The 22,125-nt window shown below is 39.4% G+C and overlaps 2 protein-coding genes and 1 pseudogene across 2 annotated transcripts; 1 reads left to right on the plus strand and 2 right to left on the minus strand.

Moving 5' to 3' along the window:
• Positions 1-2,855: 2,855 nt before the first annotated feature.
• On the plus strand, positions 2,856-4,142 carry LOC143882690 (uncharacterized). The gene has a single exon (XM_077386141.1). It carries the CDS (start codon positions 3,049-3,051, stop codon positions 4,006-4,008), a length of 960 nt encoding a protein of 319 aa, XP_077242256.1. The 5' UTR covers positions 2,856-3,048; the 3' UTR covers positions 4,009-4,142.
• A 5,527-nt stretch (positions 4,143-9,669) lies between these two features.
• Positions 9,670-10,663, minus strand: LOC143882691 (VQ motif-containing protein 8, chloroplastic-like). The gene has a single exon (XM_077386142.1). It carries the CDS (start codon positions 10,457-10,459, stop codon positions 9,866-9,868), a length of 594 nt encoding a protein of 197 aa, XP_077242257.1. The 5' UTR covers positions 10,460-10,663; the 3' UTR covers positions 9,670-9,865.
• A 3,770-nt stretch (positions 10,664-14,433) lies between these two features.
• On the minus strand, positions 14,434-14,570 carry LOC143885738 (5S ribosomal RNA; annotated as a pseudogene).
• Between the last annotated feature and the right edge of the window lie 7,555 nt (positions 14,571-22,125).

Raw genomic sequence — 22,125 nt, forward strand, 5'->3', positions numbered from 1 at the left:
AGTGCCACTTCATATGAGATAAATAAGGCAAATTCAGGTATGAGGTGACTATTATCAAGAGAATGATGTCGGCACTCCCTTATTTTGATAATAACAGTCATATTCTGTAAACACGTTTTATTGGCTTTTCATAGCTTTTTAAGAATTGGAACAACCATTAATAGTTAATTAAAATGAGTAAATAAAAAAGGATTGACATTATTAAAACTAGGCAATGTGGATATCATTTCCATGCTATATTATTTTTATCATTTATTTTATTAAATAAATTAATCTTTTTATTAAATAAATTAATCTCTTCCTTAAAAGAAAAACTATAATACAAATTGGGGAAATGTTTTCTGCGCGAGACCTCAGATAAGTTATATGAGCAAGAGCTCAAAAAAACATATGGGCCCACATTGTTTGGATGATCCAAAGCATTCATTTGGATAGTCCAAAGATAGATAGAGTGTGCACAAAAAATCTGCTCCACAGGATTATCCTAAACCTTCAATTTGTGGAGGTTAAAGTGGATGGGTATAAACCTCCACAAATTTGTCCATTTTTAACCTCCAAAAATTGAAGGGTTAGGATGATCCTATGGAGCTGATTTTTTGGGCACACTCTATTTATGTAAGGGCCTATCAAATGAATGCTTTGGATCATCCAAACAATGTGGGCCCACATGATTTTTTGAGCTCTTGCTCAGATAACTTATATGAGGTATCGCGCAAAAAACGTTTCCCCATACAAATTATCATTCCCACTAAAAATATATAAGAGCAAAAAAGAAACGGGTGGATACCAATATAATATATTAAGGTTATCATCAGTTATTTATGATGAGTTTTTATATGGTGGCCGACTGTCCACCATCAAGGGCAGAGAGAGAAAAAACTCTCACCCTTGATTTTTGATCCAACATAAGCTTTCTTTTTTTGACTTTTTGTTGGATCAAAAATCAAGGGTGGTTGATATTCGCCTTTTACATGTAAAGGGCGGCCACCATATAATTTCTCATTTACTATAATTTCACTAATTTCATGAGGAACTAATCTAATGATGAATTATAGAGCCAAGGGCGCTCTTGTATAATGAGTCGGAAAAGGGCCCTGGATTGGAGCCACATCATTTATGCAACTGGTTTTACTTTCTCAGCCCATTTTAAAAGTTACTGAAAATGATGCGATCGAATCTAGGGTCCTTAGCTCTATCATTCCTTCTAATCTCATTTATATTGAATAAATTGAGCTCTTGTTTAGGCTTTCCAAAAAAAAAAAAACACAAGAAATCATAAGAATTTTCATTTCGCATTAATAATATAAAAATAAATTAATTGAGTCAAATAATTTAATTTCCCAACCACTATGTCTCTTTTTTTATATGATTAAGGATATGTACGATGGAGTAGTAATTAGTGCTAGAACTACCGATGATACGTCTAATGAGTTTCCAATTATAAGAGGACTACACCAAGGATCAACTCTAAGCCCTTATCTTTTTACTCTAGTTATTGATGAACTTACGGAGGGTATTCAGGACGAGGTGCCATAGTGTATTTTACTTGCAGATGACATAGTATTAATTGAAGAAATCAAACAAGGAGTTAATGCTAAGTTAGAGTTATGGAGAACTACTTTGGAATCCTAAGGTTTTAGACAGAGCAGGACTAAGACAGAGTATATGGGGTGATGATGTAGTAAAGATGACTGGACAAGAGGTCTGTAAGAAGGATATCTTTCGCTATCTTGGTTCAATCCTACATAAGAAAGGAGTGATTGAAGAGGATGTTAACCACATAATAAGAGCAGGTTGGTTGAAGTGGCAGCATACTTCAGGAGTTTTGTGCTATCGTAAAAACCTACCAAGTTGAAGGAAAAGTTTTATGAGATAGCTGTGAGGCCAGCCATGCTGTACGGCTCAAAATGCTGGGCCACCAAGAAGCAACATGTGCATAAGATGAGTGTAGCGGAGATGCGAATAATTAGATGGATGTGAGGCCACACAAGGTTAGACCAAATTAAAAATGAAAACATCCGTAAAAAGGTGAGGGTGGCACCATTTGAGGAGAAGATGAGATAGCACCGCTTAAGATAGTTTGGGCATATCCAACGTAGGCCTTTGGATGTTGCAGCTGTGAGAAGAAGTGGCTCGTGCCAAATTGATAGAATAAAAAGAGGTAGGCGCAAACCGAAACACAACTTGGGTGGAAATAGTGAGGAAAGACTTGAGGGCTAGGAACATAATAGAGAGCTTGACCTTGGATATGATAGAATGGAAGAAAATGATCCAGGTAGACGAACCCAACTAGTGTCAGGAGTAGACTCAGTTAATTTGAGTCGGGTAGATCCTTTCACCTTCTTCATGAAAATTTTCTAAATGATTCATTAGCAGACCCCAACTAGTTTGGGACAAAGGCTTAGTTGAGTTGAGTTGGGTAGGTCGGTTCAGATCTCTTGCTATTTTAAGTACCTGAATTCTACAGCTTTAATGAAATAAGTCTCTCCTACGTTGGTGGGACCCATCATCAATTATTATGGGAACAAACATAAATTCGAGCGTTGTCAAACCATTATCACCACGTGTCAAATTATCACCAGGTGTGTGAAACACGATTGATAAATTAGAGGAGCCCAGATCCTCATCCACACTTTATCTGAAACCGAACAAACGGTCCAGATCTCCCGACGTTCCTAAGCTGACCCAGCACACTAATCACGTTCTGACTCACCAACCCAATCTCTTCATTCCAAGAGCGAGCTTTCCTGACGTGGCAACTCCTCCTCGTTCTAGTCTAACCTATCGACCAATCAATATCTTCCACATCATCTCTCTTCCCTCGTTAAAAACCCCCTCCCTTCCTCTTTCTTTTCCTTTTTCTCCTTTTCTTCTTCCGCATGCAATCTTCTTCACATTTTTCACCTTTGCATCTACGGTTTTTTCTCCCCTTTCCATATTCCTTTCTTGCCCCACCAAAAGCAGTTTCCCGGTTTTCCAAAACCGCTTACACCCACATCTTCTGTATATATATACAGACCTACAAATTACAAAACCATCTCCTTTGCCATGGAAATACCAATTATGAGTAGAATAAGCGGTTTTGAGTCTTCAATAAACCCCTTACAGAACCCTTCTCTCATTTCTCGTATATTTCAGCTCTCTGGAATTGACCAAATCCCTGAATTCTACACCTTCTGGACATGGGGTGCCCTAATCCTCGCCGCCATTGCTACTCTCACCAGCCTAACAAACAGACCCAATCTGGTATTTTCCAGATTGCCCAAGGGCAATTCCGTCATTTCACCTCCTCTTCTCCGTTTTTCCAACGAAGACGACACCTGCTCCTCATCGTCCGAGGATGACGACGATTGCCACGAGCTTACGAGCGAAAATTTCCTAGTGGCAAATTCCAGTAAATTTGACGAATACCAAGGGCAAATTGGTAAACTGAAGAGATGGCAGCAGTTATCGGCAGGTAACGGTAGCGTTGTGAAGTTATGGGATGGATTAGGGTTGGGATTTGAAAATTCCAACGGTTATATTTCGATGTGGGATTTGAATAGAGGAAAAATAATAAGGTCGTTTATAACCGGACAGGGTCAGATTCCGGCGATTTGTCTGAAGTCTCCGGCGGTGGTGTTGTCGGCCGGGGTTGGGAATATCGGAAAAGTAGCATTAAGGGTGTGGGACTCGAGGGTCGGAGGTCAGATTCCGGCGACCGTGGCGGAATGGAAACCTCGCCGGCGGGAGATTGTGGGCATCGATTCCGGCGGGGTGGAGAAGGTGTACGTAAGGGATGACGTAAGATCGGAGGTAGTGGTTAGGGACTTGAGGAATATGAGAGCTCCGTTAGAGGGATTGACGGAATCTGACGTACAAACGTGGTTTGATGCTGACGCCGTTATAGTTGGTGACGGCGATGAGGATTTTGATGACGTGACGACGTTGGGATTGGCGGAAAATGGATGTGGGTCAGATTCCGTGGTCTCACGGTGTCGGAATGCCGTGAAGTCTTACCTGTTTTAGAAGCGGTGGTCAAATTGGGAATTTGTGGGGGAATATGCTGTTTGTAAATATAGACTTCCAAGTTATGTTTGGCTGTCAACGCTAAGCCTATTTAATCTTTTAATAATCATATTTAATGGGAAATGATATTAGTACGACTATGTTTTAATAATTGCACAAACCCAGCTTGTCTTTTCTTTTTTTATTAGCTTGTCCGAGCTTTTTAATAACCTTTTGACAGATCTTTATTATATAGTAAAGGACAAGATGAGTTGGTGAAAATATCAAAACATGGTTCTGCTGAGATAATTTTCCTATTTAATAATGCTTCTTAAGGGAAGGGGTTGAAAAAACATATTTGTAAATTAAGTCGGGATGATGAATTGAAGCATGAAATATGTTCACTGAAAGTGGGCCCACTTGTTTTGGGGTTCTACCCACCGTCCATTCTTCATCCTCCCACTTGATTGGGCATATCTTTTTTCTTTGTACAGTATGGGTCCCGCTTGCTGTGAGACTTGACAAAGTGGTGCAATCAAGTAGGGCCCACTTCCTAATGCCAATTTCTGTTCCTCACTAAGTATTAAGATATGGTTAATTTTCGATAGTAAAAAAAGTAAGAAGAAATGTGCAAGAAATCAATTAACCATACGTTTGTGAAGAGGATATAGACTTTGCTTTGTCTCAAAGACTGGGTAACCCGTGGATTTGAAAACAATAATTCAATGCTTTGATTATTTTATCATTTAATTGAGCATAAATTTTTGCAAAATGGTGGGATTCGAGCTACTGATTAGATGGCATGTGATGTTTGTAAAATGGTGGATTAATTGGACGGCCTGGATTGAGGACGGAGAAGAGAAAGTTTAGAAAAACAACTTCGTAAAACCCTCTCTGAGTATCCCATGTTAGAGGAATGCTTTTTGTAAGGCCTAAACTCAATGTAATAGAAAATGGCGCACGCACTATAGACTATTGGGTTCCTTGTATGACTGATCTGGACCATCCAATTGATAGCCCTTCCTTTGGATCCCCTATCGCTCGAAGTTTTTCTTTTTCGTTGAGCATGGTCAGCCAAAAACTACATACAAGGTTCACATTAGAAGGCGAAAACAACACATGATTTAATGTTACAATCGCATGATTGGCCTAATTTTTGAGCCAAAATGATGCCATCAAGTGGGCAGTTTAGAATAAGTACCTTGTGTCAGGATTGAGAAATTCCATGGCTGGAATCTTTAGTATTCTAGTACTTATCACTTGTGTCTATTATTTAGGTAGAATTCCGTGGCCTCAGGTTGCATTACAATGAGGTCAAGTGCCCTGCTGGACCATTCCTCTCCCATCTTAATTGTGCATAAGATTCCTTCGTCCCGCCTATTGACCTTAATGTTGCCATGCTGCCACCTAAACCACTAGGACATGATGCCTGGCCCGCCCAACCGTAGTTAGCAATAGACCTGGCAAAAGCGACCCTGCAGGTCGACCCGACCCACCCGCAAATTTGCGGGCACGGGTCTGAGTTTTAGTGACCCGTCAAAACTAACCCGTAAACCCACAAAAACACGGGTCGGGTCGGGTCAACCCGCGGGCATCCGCAAGTCACTTGGCTTTTTTAAGGGTGGTGATTTTATTATGCTACTCTAGTTAGATGGCTTTTTTTTCTAATTCAAAGGATGGTGATTTTGTCATGCTAATCTATTTTTTAAGGGTTTGATGCCTGAATAGGTTATGGCTGGCACCATAGAATATAAATAGGTTGTGGCTAGCACCATAGGTTGATCCCAACCCTCCGATTTGAATGTTAGAGGGCTGATCACTTGATCCTAACCCTCTATAGATTGGAGGGTTAGGATCAACCTATTGAAATGATTTTTGGGGCACAACCTATTTAGGTTGTGGGCCATCTAATGGACGGTTTGGATCATCCCACGGTGCCGGCCATACCCCCCTCATCAAAATCCAATGATAACATTTTCCAAAATAAAAAACTGTTTGAGTTTGCGGGTGACCCGCGGGTCACCTAAATTCTGACCCGCAAAAATGCGGGTCATCTCCTGACCCGACCCGTGTGACCCGCAACCCCATCACCCGGGGGTTGACCCGGCCCGACCCACTCGTTTGCCAGGTCTAGACTTAGCAAAACACGATACGCTGAAAAACAGGATGGGGAAAATTCGAGTTTAACACGGTATTGGTTCAAAAAAATGTTGTAAAGAAAAAACGGAAACACCAAAAAATGTATTTAAAGTTTTGTCATTTACAAAATTTAATGAATGGAAAGTTGGCCCAAAAACACATGTTTTATACGTTCAAAATGTGTTTAAAACGTTTTGCTAAAAAAAACGGGAGTTTTTTTTCACTTTAAAAGTTTTAAACGGAGTTTTAAACCAATAAAACACGTTTTTTTGAACCTCTTAAAATGGTGTTTTGCTAACTATGCGCCCAACCTTGGCATAATTGTTCCCATTGAGAGAGAGAGAGAGAGAGAGAGAGCTGTTTCTTTGGATGTAAAATAGGTGTAAAATTCGCTTTACTCCCATTTTTCCATTTAATATGTGCTTGAATTTTGTTTTAAGACAATTTGAAGTCGAAAGAAATGGAGCATTGGAGCGTAGGGGTCCAAAGTATCATTTCCACCAATAAGGGTGAATTAAGGAAAATAATGATCGCATGGATCCATTGCCACGTGTATGTACGGTGAACAGCTCCATGAAAACTGTTAGGCATCACAAGTCTAAGCCTATTGCCCTTGGCCCCACTTTCCTCGGATGATTCTAGGTCTTTGATCAACCTTGATTTAATAGACATTGTAAAATGTCTTTAAGCCGTTTATTCTTTGCATGCCCTCAATCTCGCCCATAGGACCCCATTTGCCATTAAGTAAACTACGTTGCCCTGTGACCCATCAGAGCAACGGTGCCCTTCACATGGGATGGGGACCGTGTGGAACCGAACAAATAGCCTCGTTAGCAATCTTTCTTCTTCCTTTTTAGCATCCCCCCCCCCCCCCCCCCCCCCCCTTCTCTAAAATGGCAATACTACCCCTCTCATTCCATGAGACATGTGGGGATTTGTTCTTTTCCCCAATCAGTTCCACGATCGGTCTCTTTAGCAGCAGTGTTTTTTTATCTTCGTTTACTAGCTAGGGACTTTTCACATTAAGGCTTTTCATGGCTGGCTATTGCAAGAGATACAAACTCATTGGGGCATATAAACCACATTCCAAGAATGCCCCTTCTTAAAGAAGAAATTCCCAAGTGATTTTAAATCACTAATCCAACAACAGTCACCTCAAATGAATTAAATGAATAAGACAAAACCTGCTGAAAAGTGAGCCTCTGTGGTGCTCTCATGCAACAGCGGAAATGCTTCTGCGAAAGTCCCTAGCAAATTCCTAATTTTTTCTTGAAATAAGTTCTGCAATGCATTGAATTTCGCTATACATGAGCAGTGGACTCCCGTGTCTTGTATAATGTACATTTCTAGAAAGTCTATTTTAGAATTGGTAATGCGAAGCTGAATGGCTTTTTAAAATTAAAGATGTGAGTGAAAAGTAGAACAATACCTCGGATGTGTAGACCATAACATCATTTAGTTACTAAGAAGCATGCAAAAATGGTAATGTGAACAAATATAGCCAAAAAGATGCTTTTCCTTCTACACATTATTGTAGTGGTTGAAATTGATGCATGCACTTTTCTCTTTAGTGGACTTACTCCAAGAGTATAATCAACTAATTAAAGATAGAAAAAGAGGTGTTCATTATTCGGTTATAACCGAACCGAACAGAACCGAGCTGAATTATTTTGATCGGTTCGGTTTCTTCCCATTTCGGTTCGATTATTGTTTTGGAAAATAATATATTTCGGTTTTCGGTTTCGGTTACGGTTAGTAAGGGAATTAATACGGTTCAACCGAACTAACCGAATTATTACTTAAATCATTAACTGTGTTAGTTTTTAAAGGGAAATGATGACCCACACCCCCCTCTTTTTTAACTTGAAACAGCCCCCACACAAAATACCCATTCACTGACTTGCGTATGGGGTTGTGCCGAGAAAAAAATATGGAAGGCCTCCAACAACAGCTCACTTTTTGAGGATGGGGTTCAAGTGTTCCAAGGGCACATCATCATATAAAAACTCTTCAAGTTGTATATATTTGAGGAGCTTCTGTTTGAAGGCTTGTGTATATAAATTGTGTATATTTTAGGTACACTAGTGAGACCATATAAAAACTCTTGACATTATGTGCAACTGTGCCTAATTCGGTTATAACCGAACTAACCGATTAACCAAAAGTTTATTTCGGTTCGGTTAGTTTTGGTTAACTTTGTTAACCAAAAGTTTATTTAAGTAATAATGAATTATTACTTAAATCATCAACTTTGTTAGTTTTTAAAGGGAAATGATGAACCCGGGAAATGATGAACACCCCCCCCACCCCCCCTTCTTTTAACTTGAAACAGCCCCCACACAAAATACCCATTCACTAACTTGCGTATGGGGTTGTGTCGAGGAAAAAACATGGAGGGCCTCCAACAGCAGCTCACTTTTTGAGGATGGGGTTTAAGTATTCCTACGGCCCATCATCATATAAAAACTCTTCAAATTGTATATATTTGAGGAGCTTCTGTTTAAAGGTTTGTGTATATAAATTGTGTATGTTTTAGGTACACTAGTGAGACCATATAAAAACTCGTGACATTATGTGCAACTGTGCCTAATTCGGTTATAACCGAACTAACTGATTAACCGAAAGTTTATTTCGGTTAGTTTTGGTCCGGAGAAAATTCGGTTTCGGTTTCGATAGTGATTTTGACTAATTGAAATTATTTCGGTCAGTAAAATAAGGGCAATTTGGTTCGGTTATAACCGAATAAGCAGCCCTAGATAGAGATATGGAGAAGATGTCCTCTATCACGCCATGGGAACCTACTATATGAGGTAACTCCATGGTTGAAAATTGCAGGGGCCAGATACCAAAGAGGAACTCATTTTATATTGTTTGATGTGTCTATAATCATGCCAATTTAGATTCAACTTTGAGGTTTTGTCTTCAACTTTGCTTTAAAAGTACGACCTTCCGCTTAGTTTTCTTTATTTTGGTATTAGATGAAAAAATAATGTCAATTATGATGTGATACTTCTCTCCTTAAGAAATGTATGTTGAGAGAGAGAGAGTACTTCCTTTTCAAGGTGTAACAAAATCCACCAAAATTTTACCTAATTTTTCTGCCTAGGGTTTTCATTTACGTGAAAAAGCTGAATCAAACGCTAGAAGAGGAGGAGGCAAAATCTAATGCCCAAGGCTGGAGCCATGAATTTACACTTTGCCTGCATTGGTCATTGCAAGGCCGTGGCCATATCACTTGGAATTTCTGCACATATCGGTACTAATAAAAGCGATTTTGCAATTCATTGGGGGTCGTACCCCCAGGGTGCAACTCGGGTCAGGTTGGGACGTGTTGAGGCCAACCTGACCCAAGGAACTTTATGGTTTGTAATTATTTTGTTCATTAAAAGAAGAAGATGCTTCCCTCAAGAACAGCAACTTTGCTCTCACCCGAGCCATTAAAAAAAAAAAAAACTTTGCTCTTACCCGAGTCACCCCGGGATGTGTACGCGCGCGTGAACTAAGAAAGTGAATTCTAGCGTTTTCATGTGGTTCATCAGTAGGAAAAAAGTAAATTATACAGAAATTACACCGTGTAAAGGAAAACCAATCCAATTATTTCCAATCATATGGAGGTAACAAAAAAAGAAGAAGAATAAAGTTATAATTTTTGACATTTGATGCTCACTAATCTTGAGCATAAATTAATCTGTGCAAAGAGCGAAGAATCGTCTCACATCAAAACAAAGCAATCTTAATTTCAATACTCGGGAAACGCTTTGAGAAACTCGATAACAGAAGGCGAGATAGAGCTCCCCATATTGGCAAAAGGGAAAATTGAATCTGAATAACTGTAAGACTGATGAGGTGAGGAAAAGAAATCAGAAGAATTGGGGGTGAATAGAGGGATATCAGAGAAGTAAGGGTTTGACGGAATATTAAACACCGGCGATACAGACGAAGAGATCACGTGCACATCACAATTCTCATCAGTAATAACAGACGATGATGTGGCATCATCGAAGACGTTAATTCTCGAATTATTCCCATCGGAGGAGGCATTCCCAGCATCCAATGGTGGATCTTGGTATTTGGAGAATCCAGTGAGCTTTTGAACGATAGCCATGAAATCACGTGGGTCGGTCCGAATTACTTTAGGCGAGTGAGTATAAATTATCACCGGGTGGTTTCGTTGTGGTGGAGGTGGCTTTGCACCACCGGCAAAGGATGACTTGGAAGATGAAGATTTCTTGTGGGTAACATGGGATTCTCTGTTGATCTTCAATGGAGAGGGACGCTGGCCGTTGATCTCACGTCTTGTCATCTGATCAGGGTTAGATTGGGACGGGCTCATTATTGATAAGGAAAGCCCCAATTGAGATGTGTAAGAGAGAAAGAGAGGTAGAGGAAATGGTTCTGGTTTTCTCTGTAGTTTTGTTGAGTTTGTTTTTTTTTAGGGCTTCTTTTGGGTTGGGGGAGGGATAGAGATAAATAGGGGGAGAGCCAGCTATTCTGACCGTTGACATTGATGTCTGTTGTGGGACTTTTAGGGTTTAGCGGGGAAGCAGTTTTGGGAGGGCGAATAGATGTTGTTTTCGCCTCTATAGTCAAAAGTCGTGAAGAAAGAAACGGCGGAGTTGGCGCTTGGCGGGTTGAAGATTGGATTTTTCTGGTTTTTATTTTTGGTAGATGGTAAATTCGCACCCCATATAGGATAATTCGCACCACTTTTACCGTAAATTGACGTCAAAAAGCGTAAAAAAAGAGGGTATGCGGCTGCAGACTTTAACGCTTTTTGACGTCAATTCACTTTCAAGGGGTGCGGATTATCCTAAAGGGGGTGGGAATCATCTCCCCTATTTTTATAGACTACTTTAATAGTATTTTATTAATAAAGTTACCAGTACACGTATTTAATAAGATTGTTACGTAGAATACAAACATGTGATTATTTTTAATATTCTTTTTAAAATAAATAAAGAAATTCGGGTATTGAATATCGGCGTAGTCGTTCACATCTGATGGCTAAAATGTAAAAAGAAAGAAAGTGTTAGGCACCCTCCTAATCGACATTTATTAGGACAGGACCCACTTCTGCTTCTTCTATGTATGTGTGATCAGGTACGTCGATCCAAATGGAAACTATAAGCTTTGACAGGTGCGATTGAGATGATCACGTGGGCCCCCTCATGATGTTCTACAAGATCAATGGTCTCGATTTTACATTTGTATCTTCTGTGGGACCCAAAAATTTGTCTTTTATCTTTAAGGGCAGAAGTGACTTTTTGGTTAGTCCTTCATATGGGGAAGTTGGTTTTTTTTTTTTTTTTTCAACGCGGTTTGAAGGCTTTGAGAAACAAAGGATGGTCAGAAAGAATAGTAGAAGTGAGCTGCCAATATTGAAAGGCACCGTCACCAATGTCAACGGCTATAAAAAAAATTTGAATTACCATCATCTTCGTAATCATCATTACGTGGAGCCTGGGACCTATGGTGGTGAGTCCGTCTCACATACACCAATAGGATGGTTAAGATTGTTTGATTTTAGGGTTTTATATAGGCTGGTGATATTGGCACTACCATGTTTGGATAATTGTACTAACTCACAGATCTTAGAGCTGAATAATATAGAAAAGACAAGGTGAGTTAGTGCAGTTATCAAAACATGGTAGTGTGAATATCATTGGCCTTTTTCTATATCATGATCTAATAACAATAGAGCTAGACCTGGCAAATGCGACCGCGCCCGCGACCCGCGCCCACCCGCAAATTTGCGGGCACGGGTCTAAGTTTTAGTGGCCCGTCAAAACTAACCCGCGGGTGACCCAACCCGCAAAAACACGGGTTGGGTCGGGTCAACCCACGGGCAACCGCGGGTCATTTGGCTTTTTTAAGGGTGGTGATTTTGTCATGCTAATCTATTTTTTAAGGGTTTGATGCCTGAATAGGTTATGGCTGGCACCATAGAATATAAATAGGTTGTGGCTGGCACCATAGGTTGATCCCAACCCTCCGATCTGTGTTAGAGGGTTGATCACTTGATCCTAACCCTCTATAGATCGGAGGGTTAGGATCAACCTATTGAAATGATTTTTGGGGCACAACCTATTTAGACTGTGGGCCATCTAATGGACGGTTTGGATCATCCCAAGGTGCCGGCCATACCGCCCTCATCAAAATCCAGTGATAACATGTCCCAAAATAAACGACTGTTTGAATTTGCGGGTGACCCGCGGGTTGACCCGGCCCACCCGCGGGCCGTGCAGGTCACTTAAATTCTGACCTGCAAAAATTTAATTAACTGAATGACTATATTTCCCCAAAATAAAATACTCTACCTAAATCTTTTGAACTTTCCCAGCTAATGAAGAACTTTTAAGTACTTCCAAGCGAAAAGTTAAGGCCCTCTTTGTTTTGGATTTTGAGAATAGATTGTGAGTCCGAAACTGATTATTAGACTTCAAATCACGCTCATTCGACTCAAAATTTAACATAACTTTGATTCTAATAATCAATTTCGGCCTCACAATCAGTTCTCAAAAACAAACAACGCCCAAGGAAACTCCTCATCTTACATTTTGTAACACTCTTGGAGCTCAATACTTCCCTATGATGATAGGAGTCCATTCATCTGGGCGGCTGCCAATAGACTATACGTATGTGTCCTACAACAAATTATTGACCCTATCTTTACAGCGATTATGTATCTTATACTTGTCAATTTGAATTTCTCTACTATATAGTAAATACGGTATATATATGTACATTTCTTTATAGCTATTAAATACCCTAAGCTATGGTTCTATTTTTATCATTGAAACTTCTATGCTGAAGTCTATTACAATGAATGGCTTAGATTAATCATGCTCGAGGTCATATGTACAAACAAACTAGTCAAAAGGCAACCCAATCTATTTCTTGAATATCACCAGAGTAAATGAGGACAAAGGGATTGGGAGTCAACCCAAACCCGGTTCCGGTTCCGGTTCAGCACCGTCACCATAATTGTGGGCCCCTCTTACCTCTTCCAACCATGTGTAAAGGTAAAGTGGCTGTCCATCTCCACCGTTAAAGTCTACAAGTGTAGGCATTCAGAACAGGCAAAGAGATGGGCCCTACTTTTCAATTGCTGACTTTCATTTTACTTAAAGATCTAATCGGATTACTGTTTCTAGTTTTCAATGCTGAAATGACGTTGGAAGAGTAAGATGCAAGAACAAAGACACAAATTGCTATATTTTAAAAGGGAGCTCATATTTCGCTCCCCTTTTAGACCAATCCACTCCAAGTTCGAGCGGATTGGTCTAAAAGGGGAGCGGAAATATCCAAAGCATAGGGGAGTTGATATTTCCGCTCCCCTTTTAGTGGATTGGTCTAAAAGGGGAGCGGAAATATCAATTTCCTTTTTAAAATTGTAACAATGCTAATCTCAGTAAATGAACAACCACGAGTTTTGAAATTTCAAGTCTTCTTACCAGGCCCATATTGTCAAACATATAATTATAGAAAGCTGTTAAAGTAAAACTCAATTGCATTTCTTTATTTTCTTTGATTTACTTCTCTTGATATCTTTGAAGACTGAAGAAGGCTTCATAACTCAACAAAATAGTAATACAGGGCTTACCATTCCAAAGTAGAATTATTCTGAGAGAATTCCACCATTTCCTTGTTCAAACCTTTCATCTCTACATGTCTATCATGCCCCGGAAAAGATGTTACCCTTTTTTGGGTTGACATTGGATATTGTTACACACTAAAGGGGAGATGGTCAGCATTTAGCAGAAAATTTCCACAGACTAAGATTTGGATGCATTATGAGGAGAAAGTGAAAAAAATTCAAGAAGAAAGAGGGCTAAAGAAGAGATCCCAAATCTAAAGTTTCCTTCAAAAGGGTTTATTCTTTATGTGAACGGATTTGATTCTGTGGCGTGTCGTGTGTTTATTCACTTCATGAGATCCTAATCCATTAGTTACTTCTGTCAATCAAAGTTGACTAGACTGTTTGAAACTCACAGTGTCTATTCAAAACAACAATTAAAAAAGGAAAATGATTTGAGGACTCCACAGGAGGATGATAGGGAACCCGTACAGGTGTGGTTCTTTGGCTTAAAGTCTTTGGTATGCGCCCCAGAGACGGAAGTTCGAATCCACGGGTGATTGCGCTCAACCGGAGGGAATTAGGCCCAGTCTACAAAGTGGGGTGGGGACACGCTACGTCATCAAAAAAAAAGGAGGATGATAGGGCTTGACATCCAATGCATGTGGGCCAGACCTGCTAGCAGTTCTTTTTAAATAGAGCTCTTTTTTTTATAAGGTGAAAAAGTGACAAGGGTGCAAACACGATGACTTCCCAAGAGGTCACCCTTCTCGAGAGGTCACCCATCCTAGTACTACTCTTGCCTAAGCACGCTTAACTTCGGAGTTCTGATGTGATTCAATGCATTTGCACTAGTATAATCGCAGCCTTTTTTAAATAGAGCTTAACAGCGCAAAAAAGATAATGAATGATCTAAACCATTCATGTCTCTGCAACGGGCAGGCCATGTCCCAAAATGTGGGTCATAGGATGATTCTAATTGTACCATTTGGGGAGTTTTTCTATTATGTCCCATCAAACAATATTGGTCACAAATTGAAGGGTCAGGATCATCCTATGCTAGCCCCCATTTTAGGGGCATGGCCTATCTACGGTAGAGCCAAAATATGAACGGCTTAGATCATCCATTAACATGGGACCCGCTGTACATTTGGGGCTATAATAGTAGAAAGATAGCAGGCTATTTAGGCCTCCCAAGGCAAATTTTATGAGTAATTAACTTACCTCATTCTAATACAATTTGGTGCTCCGATAACCGCAATGTGGGTCCCACAATTAATAGATCCAAACCGTTCATTTGATCAGCGATGGCCTTGGATTTCCTATGCTAATAACGCATTCATAATGGCCAATAATGTGTATGTTTTTTTTTGGTAGCCTTTACAGGTTATTGGATAGGGAAGTGATATATTCACCCCCTTTTCTTACTTGGGCCAGCCCCCTCTAGTGCAAGGAGGGCAAATGAGCCGAGCCGAGTCTTGGGGTGTTCGGGCTCGGCTCGTTTAGTTTTTATGAAGGCTCGTGTTCGGCTTAGCTCATTTAGTTTTTGAAAAAAGCTCGGCTTGTGAAATATTCGAGAAAGCTCGGCTCGTTCAAGAAGACAAGATTGATAAAAACATACATTTTGTGGGATTTGAACCCAAGCCCCCTCTAAATCCGACACTTTAACCACTCGGCCAAACTTTCATTTGTGATAGACAACCTACAGTCTTTAATTTCATATATAAAAAACAAACATAATCCAGCTTTAAAGCTTCGCTCGGCTCGTTTATGAACCGAGCCGGAAAAGCTCGCGAACTATACAAAGCTCAAATTCGGCTCGTTTATTTGGCGAGCCTAAATTTTGGGTTCGGGTTCGGCTCGTTTAGTAAACGAACGAGCCCGGGCCGAGCTTTTAATGAGCCGAACCCAAACATGTTCACGAGTCGGCTCGGTTCATTTGCAGCCCTACGCATTTATGAATTATGATTCCTCTCTCACACTAAAAAGTGATGGTGCTAGGAAGAAAAAGGGGCGAATATATCATTTCCCCATTAGATATTATTCTTATGGTTAAATTATGAGTCCAATTTTTGGATCATAGTGGATCGAAACCAAGGCCTATTAAGTGAACGGTTCGGATCAATCAATCGTAGGCCCACATTATGCTACAATGAGGAGTGGCCCTACAGGGCAATTGTCTCCCATTTCTTTTGTTTCTTAATTTTTCATTGGTTTCTACGTTTTACATTCTTCCGGGGGTAGAAATAAGGAATATCTAAGTTCATAAAAGAAGTATCTAAATTCATGGGTGGCAGTACCATAACTCATCTTATGAAAATTATACATGGATATTAAAACAAGGTTAGTTAGCGACCCAAAAAATCAGGCCTGACACCTATCTAAAGTGAATGCAAATAAAAAAAAACAAAGTGACTTTATTCAAATGCCTAAACTTGGGGGTGTCATTTCCAGCTCCCATGAAAAAAATTCTATATAAAAGAGATGGTGCCACAGACAAAAAGGACTTGGTGCCAGTACCAACTCTCTACCCACATGTATATTTCTTATAATATGTAAAGAGATGAAATGCAGAAATCGTTTGCAAGTTGGGAAGCTCCAACTATCTTCAAGAAGCCGCATTGCAGCACACATATAAGCAATGTATATTATTTCCATCAAAGTCTCCTAAAATAAGGCTTTTAACTGGGAAATTCTCAGTTTTCCCTGCCTATGGAAGCTATGATTTTCTAATAATGGAAGCTGTGGTTCTCTAATTTTCATTGCTGTAAAGCAATGGGAAACTCAATTACACAAATAGTTAGGTGGCCTTCTTTACAAAATGAGGGAAGTCCCTCTTAGTAAAATCTTCTTTCTTTTCAAGAGCATGAACCCATCATATGCCAAGCAAGGCCTATCCAAAACTTTCCTAAATCCCTTCAAATACCTCACTCATAAGAAAATCATCACCAACTCACCATCTTTCTATCTATTCTCCTAATCCCCACCAAACCCACATTTCAAAACTAAAGTATAAACCACAGACTACTCATAAAACTACCATTCCTCAACCATTCCATCCATTCTTTCCTCAAACCTCTATAGCAATGGAGAAAAAAAACCCAATTCCATTGGTTCTTGCACTAACAGTTTCACTATTCCTCCTACCATGTGGTAGTCAAAGCCAACCTTTACCTCAGCCTCTTTGCCTACCGCAGTTCGCTCTGGCCAACCAAGCGTGCAGCTTTCTGAGGCCAGGCCTCCCCGGATCGCCAATGGAACCGGAGGAGCACCACCACAACCATCACAGAGAGCACCATCAGGAAGCTGAGGACAACCCGTGTTGTCGTAGGCTTAAACAGATTGATGACATATGTGTGTGCCAACTCATGAGCCACTTGCCAAGGTTCATCATAATTCCAACCCACACCATCACGATCATTCCCGTGGAAGGATGTGACATCACCTACAAGTGTCTGAGGGGTTGAGGGACCTACTTTTCGCACTTCCCTGCTTGGTAAACGCTGTTACAATTCTGAAAAAGCTAGTAATAACCATTCTAAGTGTTTAATAAAGTAAGGTGTCTCCATTTCAAAAAAAAAATAAAAAAATAAAGTAAGGTGTCTTTATCAAAATATGAGTATGTGGATATCATTTCCTAATTGTAAAGCTTGCATTTCGTATAAGTCAGATTTATGTCCATAGGAGAAGTAAGCATGCCTCATTGCTTCATATGAAATGGGGAAGTGAATGTTCAAGTGAGTTTCCAGACATTGTATTGGGTTTCCATTTAGCACAACTAGATTATGTACTAATTTATGTCTCTATCAAGAATTTCAAGTTTTCAGAGATTGTATTGGGTTTCCATTTACCACAACTTGATTATGTTTTAATTTCAGTCTCCATCAAGAATGTCAAGCATCTGACAGTAATCAACAGTTACGTACCATTCGAAGAAAAAAAAATCAACAATTACCTAGGATGAAGACATATAGATTGGATCAGTACTCACTACTAACAATGGCATTTGGGTTAATATCAAAGGAGAAAAAAACAGAATGATGGCCAAGATGAATTCAAAAATCTGGGTTCTACATCCATTTGTGAAGCACATCATAATGGCATCCAAATTTGCATTAAGTAATCAAAACCAGAGTTCATAAAATGTTTCTGCTTTTAGAAGGGAAGAGAAATAGTGCCTTGCTTGAGTATGTGGAAGTGGAACACTTCAAGAATGAATGTATCTTGGAGGCGTCAAGCCTAATGCCACATAAGGGGTCAGGATTCAGAACGAAAGTGGACACAACCTTTGAGTCCATGGTCTCCCAACTTACCCATGAAGGATAAAAAATAGAAATATCATGAAAAACAGTTAAAAGAAAATGTAATTGATAAAATGTGAGATGTCCACAGGTCGATATCCATAGTTTTTTATTGACAAAATGTGTACAATGGCAAGTCTTGTGATTGACAAAACGGAACGATGTTTCAATCTCCTTGACACCGTAACTTCATCCAAAATAATAAACTCTGTGACAAATTTTGTGGACAAATCTTTGACAAAGAATAAGATTATTGATGGCGATAATGACAAATGACGAATTGGAAATAAGATGATGACAGAGGGCATCAACTGTTCAATATAGAATCATTAGACGAAATGACATACCAGACTTTCAAACATACAAAACGAAGACCTGTACTGCCTCCCATGGGGCAGGGTATACTACAGTAAGTCAGTAAGATTCCCCTGATGACTTCTAGCGAGCTCATTCTCTAATAACACCAATACCCGTCTCAGTTGGATCAGTAGCATGAAACTTGCATTGAATGCCATCGAATTATCTCCGGAACCTGTGTTTTGGAACTAGAATACATCATATTCTTTCTCACCGTAGACGTCTCTGTGGATCTCCTTACCAATCGATGAACTTGCTATTTTGGCAATTCTCCTCTGTTACAAAATCAAAGAATTTTGTAAACCACATGAAAGAAATAGCATTTGCATCTCTGCACATGCATGTATGGTTAATCATTAATGTTCACATTTGAAACTACTGCCTGAATTTTGAATTCATGATTTAACACCCAATTTGAATACACAATGCTGAGTACTTTTTTGTATTGGGTTGCAGTCTTAAGATAGTCACAAGTATAATCAGGCCCCACTGATGTAGCTTATCCTTCTATTGCACTCACTTCTGATTTGGGGTTTCTGAATCAAAGTCAGATTCAAACAAAGAAAAGTTGGAGCAATTTGCCATGTTCTTAAGCCTTAACAAAGGCAAATATGACAGGAATTGTTCTCGCAAAAGGGAGAAGAAAAAATGCAGCAGAATGTCCTTATGTTTCAGAATTTCCTTTGGGGTCACTCGTCTGCTGGACGGTGCCCATTGGACCAAAAACTGAAAATTGCCTAATTAAAGTGATGTTTGACTGGCTAATATTTATCGCTAAATTCAAAATTTCTGTACTAGGAGTTTCCTAGCTTTCAAGTTTCAAATGGGTGCCAAGCTTGCGACTCCAATCAAGGAACATAGGGGTGGCCAGAACCGAACCAGAACCGAAGAACCGAACCGGAACCGAAGAACCGAACCGGAACCGAACTGTAAAAAAATATTTTTGGTCCGGTTCGGTTCCACTGATGAAGAACCGAAAAATTTCGGTTCGGTTCCGGGTCTAATGTTCTCGGTTCGGTTCCGGAACCGAAGAACCGAACTTTGAATATATATATATATATATATATATATATATATATATATATATATATATATATATATATATATATATATATATAATATTTTTATATTCTATTATATATATATACTTAATAATATAAATTACTTATAATATTAATAAGTAATAGTTAATACTATTCTTATAATAAGAAAGTAACTTATATTATAACTTTAATTAAAAGTTTTTATAAATTATAATTAATAATTAATAATTAGCCATTAGAACCGAAGAACCGAACCGGACCGAACCGATTATTTTCGGTCCGGTTCGGTTCGGTCCTACTGTGTACTACGGTTCGGTTCGGTTCTTACGGTTCATGGAACCGAGAACCGAGAACCGAAAAAAAATGAACCGAGAACCGAGAACCGAACCGGTTGGCCACCCCTAAAGGAACAGATGCTCTAAGGCTAGATGATTCTTAAGCTTGAAGCTTCATAGTGATAGACATTGCCAATGTCTGAAAGTAAATCCAATAGCAAAACAGTAAGCTTGTTGGTGTGAATTAAGCTTGTTGGATTTGAAAGCATGGCCTTTTTCCTGTGCCCTAAACCTAAAATATAAAATGAACAGAGCCTAAATTATTTTCGTCATTCTTATTCTAGAAACCAAAATCAATTCTAATTTTTTTGTGGTGCTTCCGAAATTAGAAACACGTTGTTTAATTCATTTAAAGAAAAATTTTCTATTTTTCTTTTGGAGAGAAAATTACAATAGATCATGGGAAATGCTATAAGCACTACTTATTTTGGTGAGGGCACTCCTCACTTTATTAGAAGTACTGTATGGCCCCGCACCATAGGATGGTCCAAACCGTCCATTAGATGGGCCACAGCCTCAATAGGTTGTGCCCCAAAAATCATTTCCATAGGTTGACCCTAACACTACGATCTGAATGTTCGAGGGTTGATCATAGGCCTCTATAGATCGGACGGTTAGGATTAACCTATGGAAATGATTTTGGGGGCATAACCTATTTAGGCTGTGGCCCATCTAATGGACGGTTTGGATCATCCTATTGTGCGGGCCATACCTTACTTTTAATAAAGTGAGGAGTGCCCTCATCAAAATACAGTAGTGCTGATAACATTTCCCTAGATCATTCCGAAAAACATTAGCATATTTTTCTTATTTTTTGAACTGCTTCCAAAATTAGAATCACGTTTTTTAACTCATTATTGAGAATCTATTTTTTCCATCATAGGAACCACCCCCTCATTGTATGCAACTCAAAAGTTAAGATGAAGGACACACGTGTCTACTTCAACTACCAAAGAGATGGTACACATTACAGAAGCTGACAAGCACTAGTCATCTTGTGTCTGCTGTTTCCAATCACCCATGGAGATCATAAAAATAGTGTTAAATATTGTATTGCTCATTTGATGTTATAAACTAAAAATTCTGAGGGTGATAGATGGTTGTTCTAGGGTGAATTTGGAAGTCTTTGATTTCTTCCCCTTGAGACCACTGTTTAAAAACTCATTGACACGACAAGGAACTCGCCCGAATTTGTAAATCTTTGATTTCTTGGCCGCATCTGCATTGCACCACATCCGCATTCCGCGTTTTGCCCTATAAAGTCAATAAAAACTTTTTTGACTCTCCCGAGTTATGACCGTGTCTCTCGAGTTATGACCGTATCAACCGCATTCTTGACCGCGTCCGTGCCGAGTCAATAAGGATTTTTCTTGACTGCATTCTGCATCACATCCACATTTTAAACACTAATTGAGACGTATTCTTCTTTCGGTTCTTCTCTTTACTTGTATTGTTTTGTTCTTCTCGTTCGCAGGGTCTCCCGTATATCTTTTTCTTCATTAATTTAATTATTTGCAGTTCAAAAAAAAAAAAAAAACTAAAAATTATGTATATCGAAGTCCTATGGATTTGAGCAGCAGGATAGTGAGGTTCTTGAACGCTCTTTCTCTGAGGAAGAAATTCAATTGGGGTCTTTTCATTGAGCAAAGATAAGGCACCTGGCCCTGATGGCTTCTGCATTGCTTTCTTTCAAAGATGTTGGGAATATGTGACATCATAAATTTCTTCAATAAATTCCATGAAGGCATGGAACTAGATAAAGGAACGAGTGCTACGTTCTTTGCTCTTGTTCCTAAAGTCAAGGGGATTACTAGTGTCAAAGACTTCTGTCCTATCAGCTTGGTTGGGTGCCTCTACAAAGTATTAGCTAAAGTGCTTGCCGAGCGCATGACGAGAGTGCTGCATAAGATCTAAAAGTTATATTACGATGCTACGAAGTGATCACTGGGCAAAGATTAAACTTTCATAAATCAAAGGTGTTTGGTATTAATATGAGTCAAGAAGCAATATCTGATTTGGCTGGCATTTTGGGCTGACAGGGAATCCCTGGCTTCATCCTATCTAGGACTACCACTTGGATCGGGCTGTCCTAAGAAAGAATGTTGGGAACCAATTATTGAAAGGATGGGAAATAGGTTGGATCCATGGAAAGGGAATATGCTTTCCAGAGGGGGTAGAATCACTTTGATCAAAGCTGTCTTAGCAAACATCCCCATATACCTATTATCTTTGGTTAAATACACTGGTCATAAATACACTGGTGCCTGGTGGGGCGGTCCCAAGTTAAAAAAGGGTGAATATATCATCTCTCTCTCTCTCTCTCTCTCTCTCTCTCTCTCTCAACAGTAAAAAGCCTAAGAACCATAGAGTGCGTTTGGATTGCTGGA

Source organism: Tasmannia lanceolata, unplaced genomic scaffold (assembly GCF_043159265.1).
Source record: "Tasmannia lanceolata isolate RefF3 unplaced genomic scaffold, GAP_Taslan_0.1 ptg000008l, whole genome shotgun sequence".
In the NCBI taxonomy this organism is placed as follows: domain Eukaryota; kingdom Viridiplantae; phylum Streptophyta; class Magnoliopsida; order Canellales; family Winteraceae; genus Tasmannia; species Tasmannia lanceolata.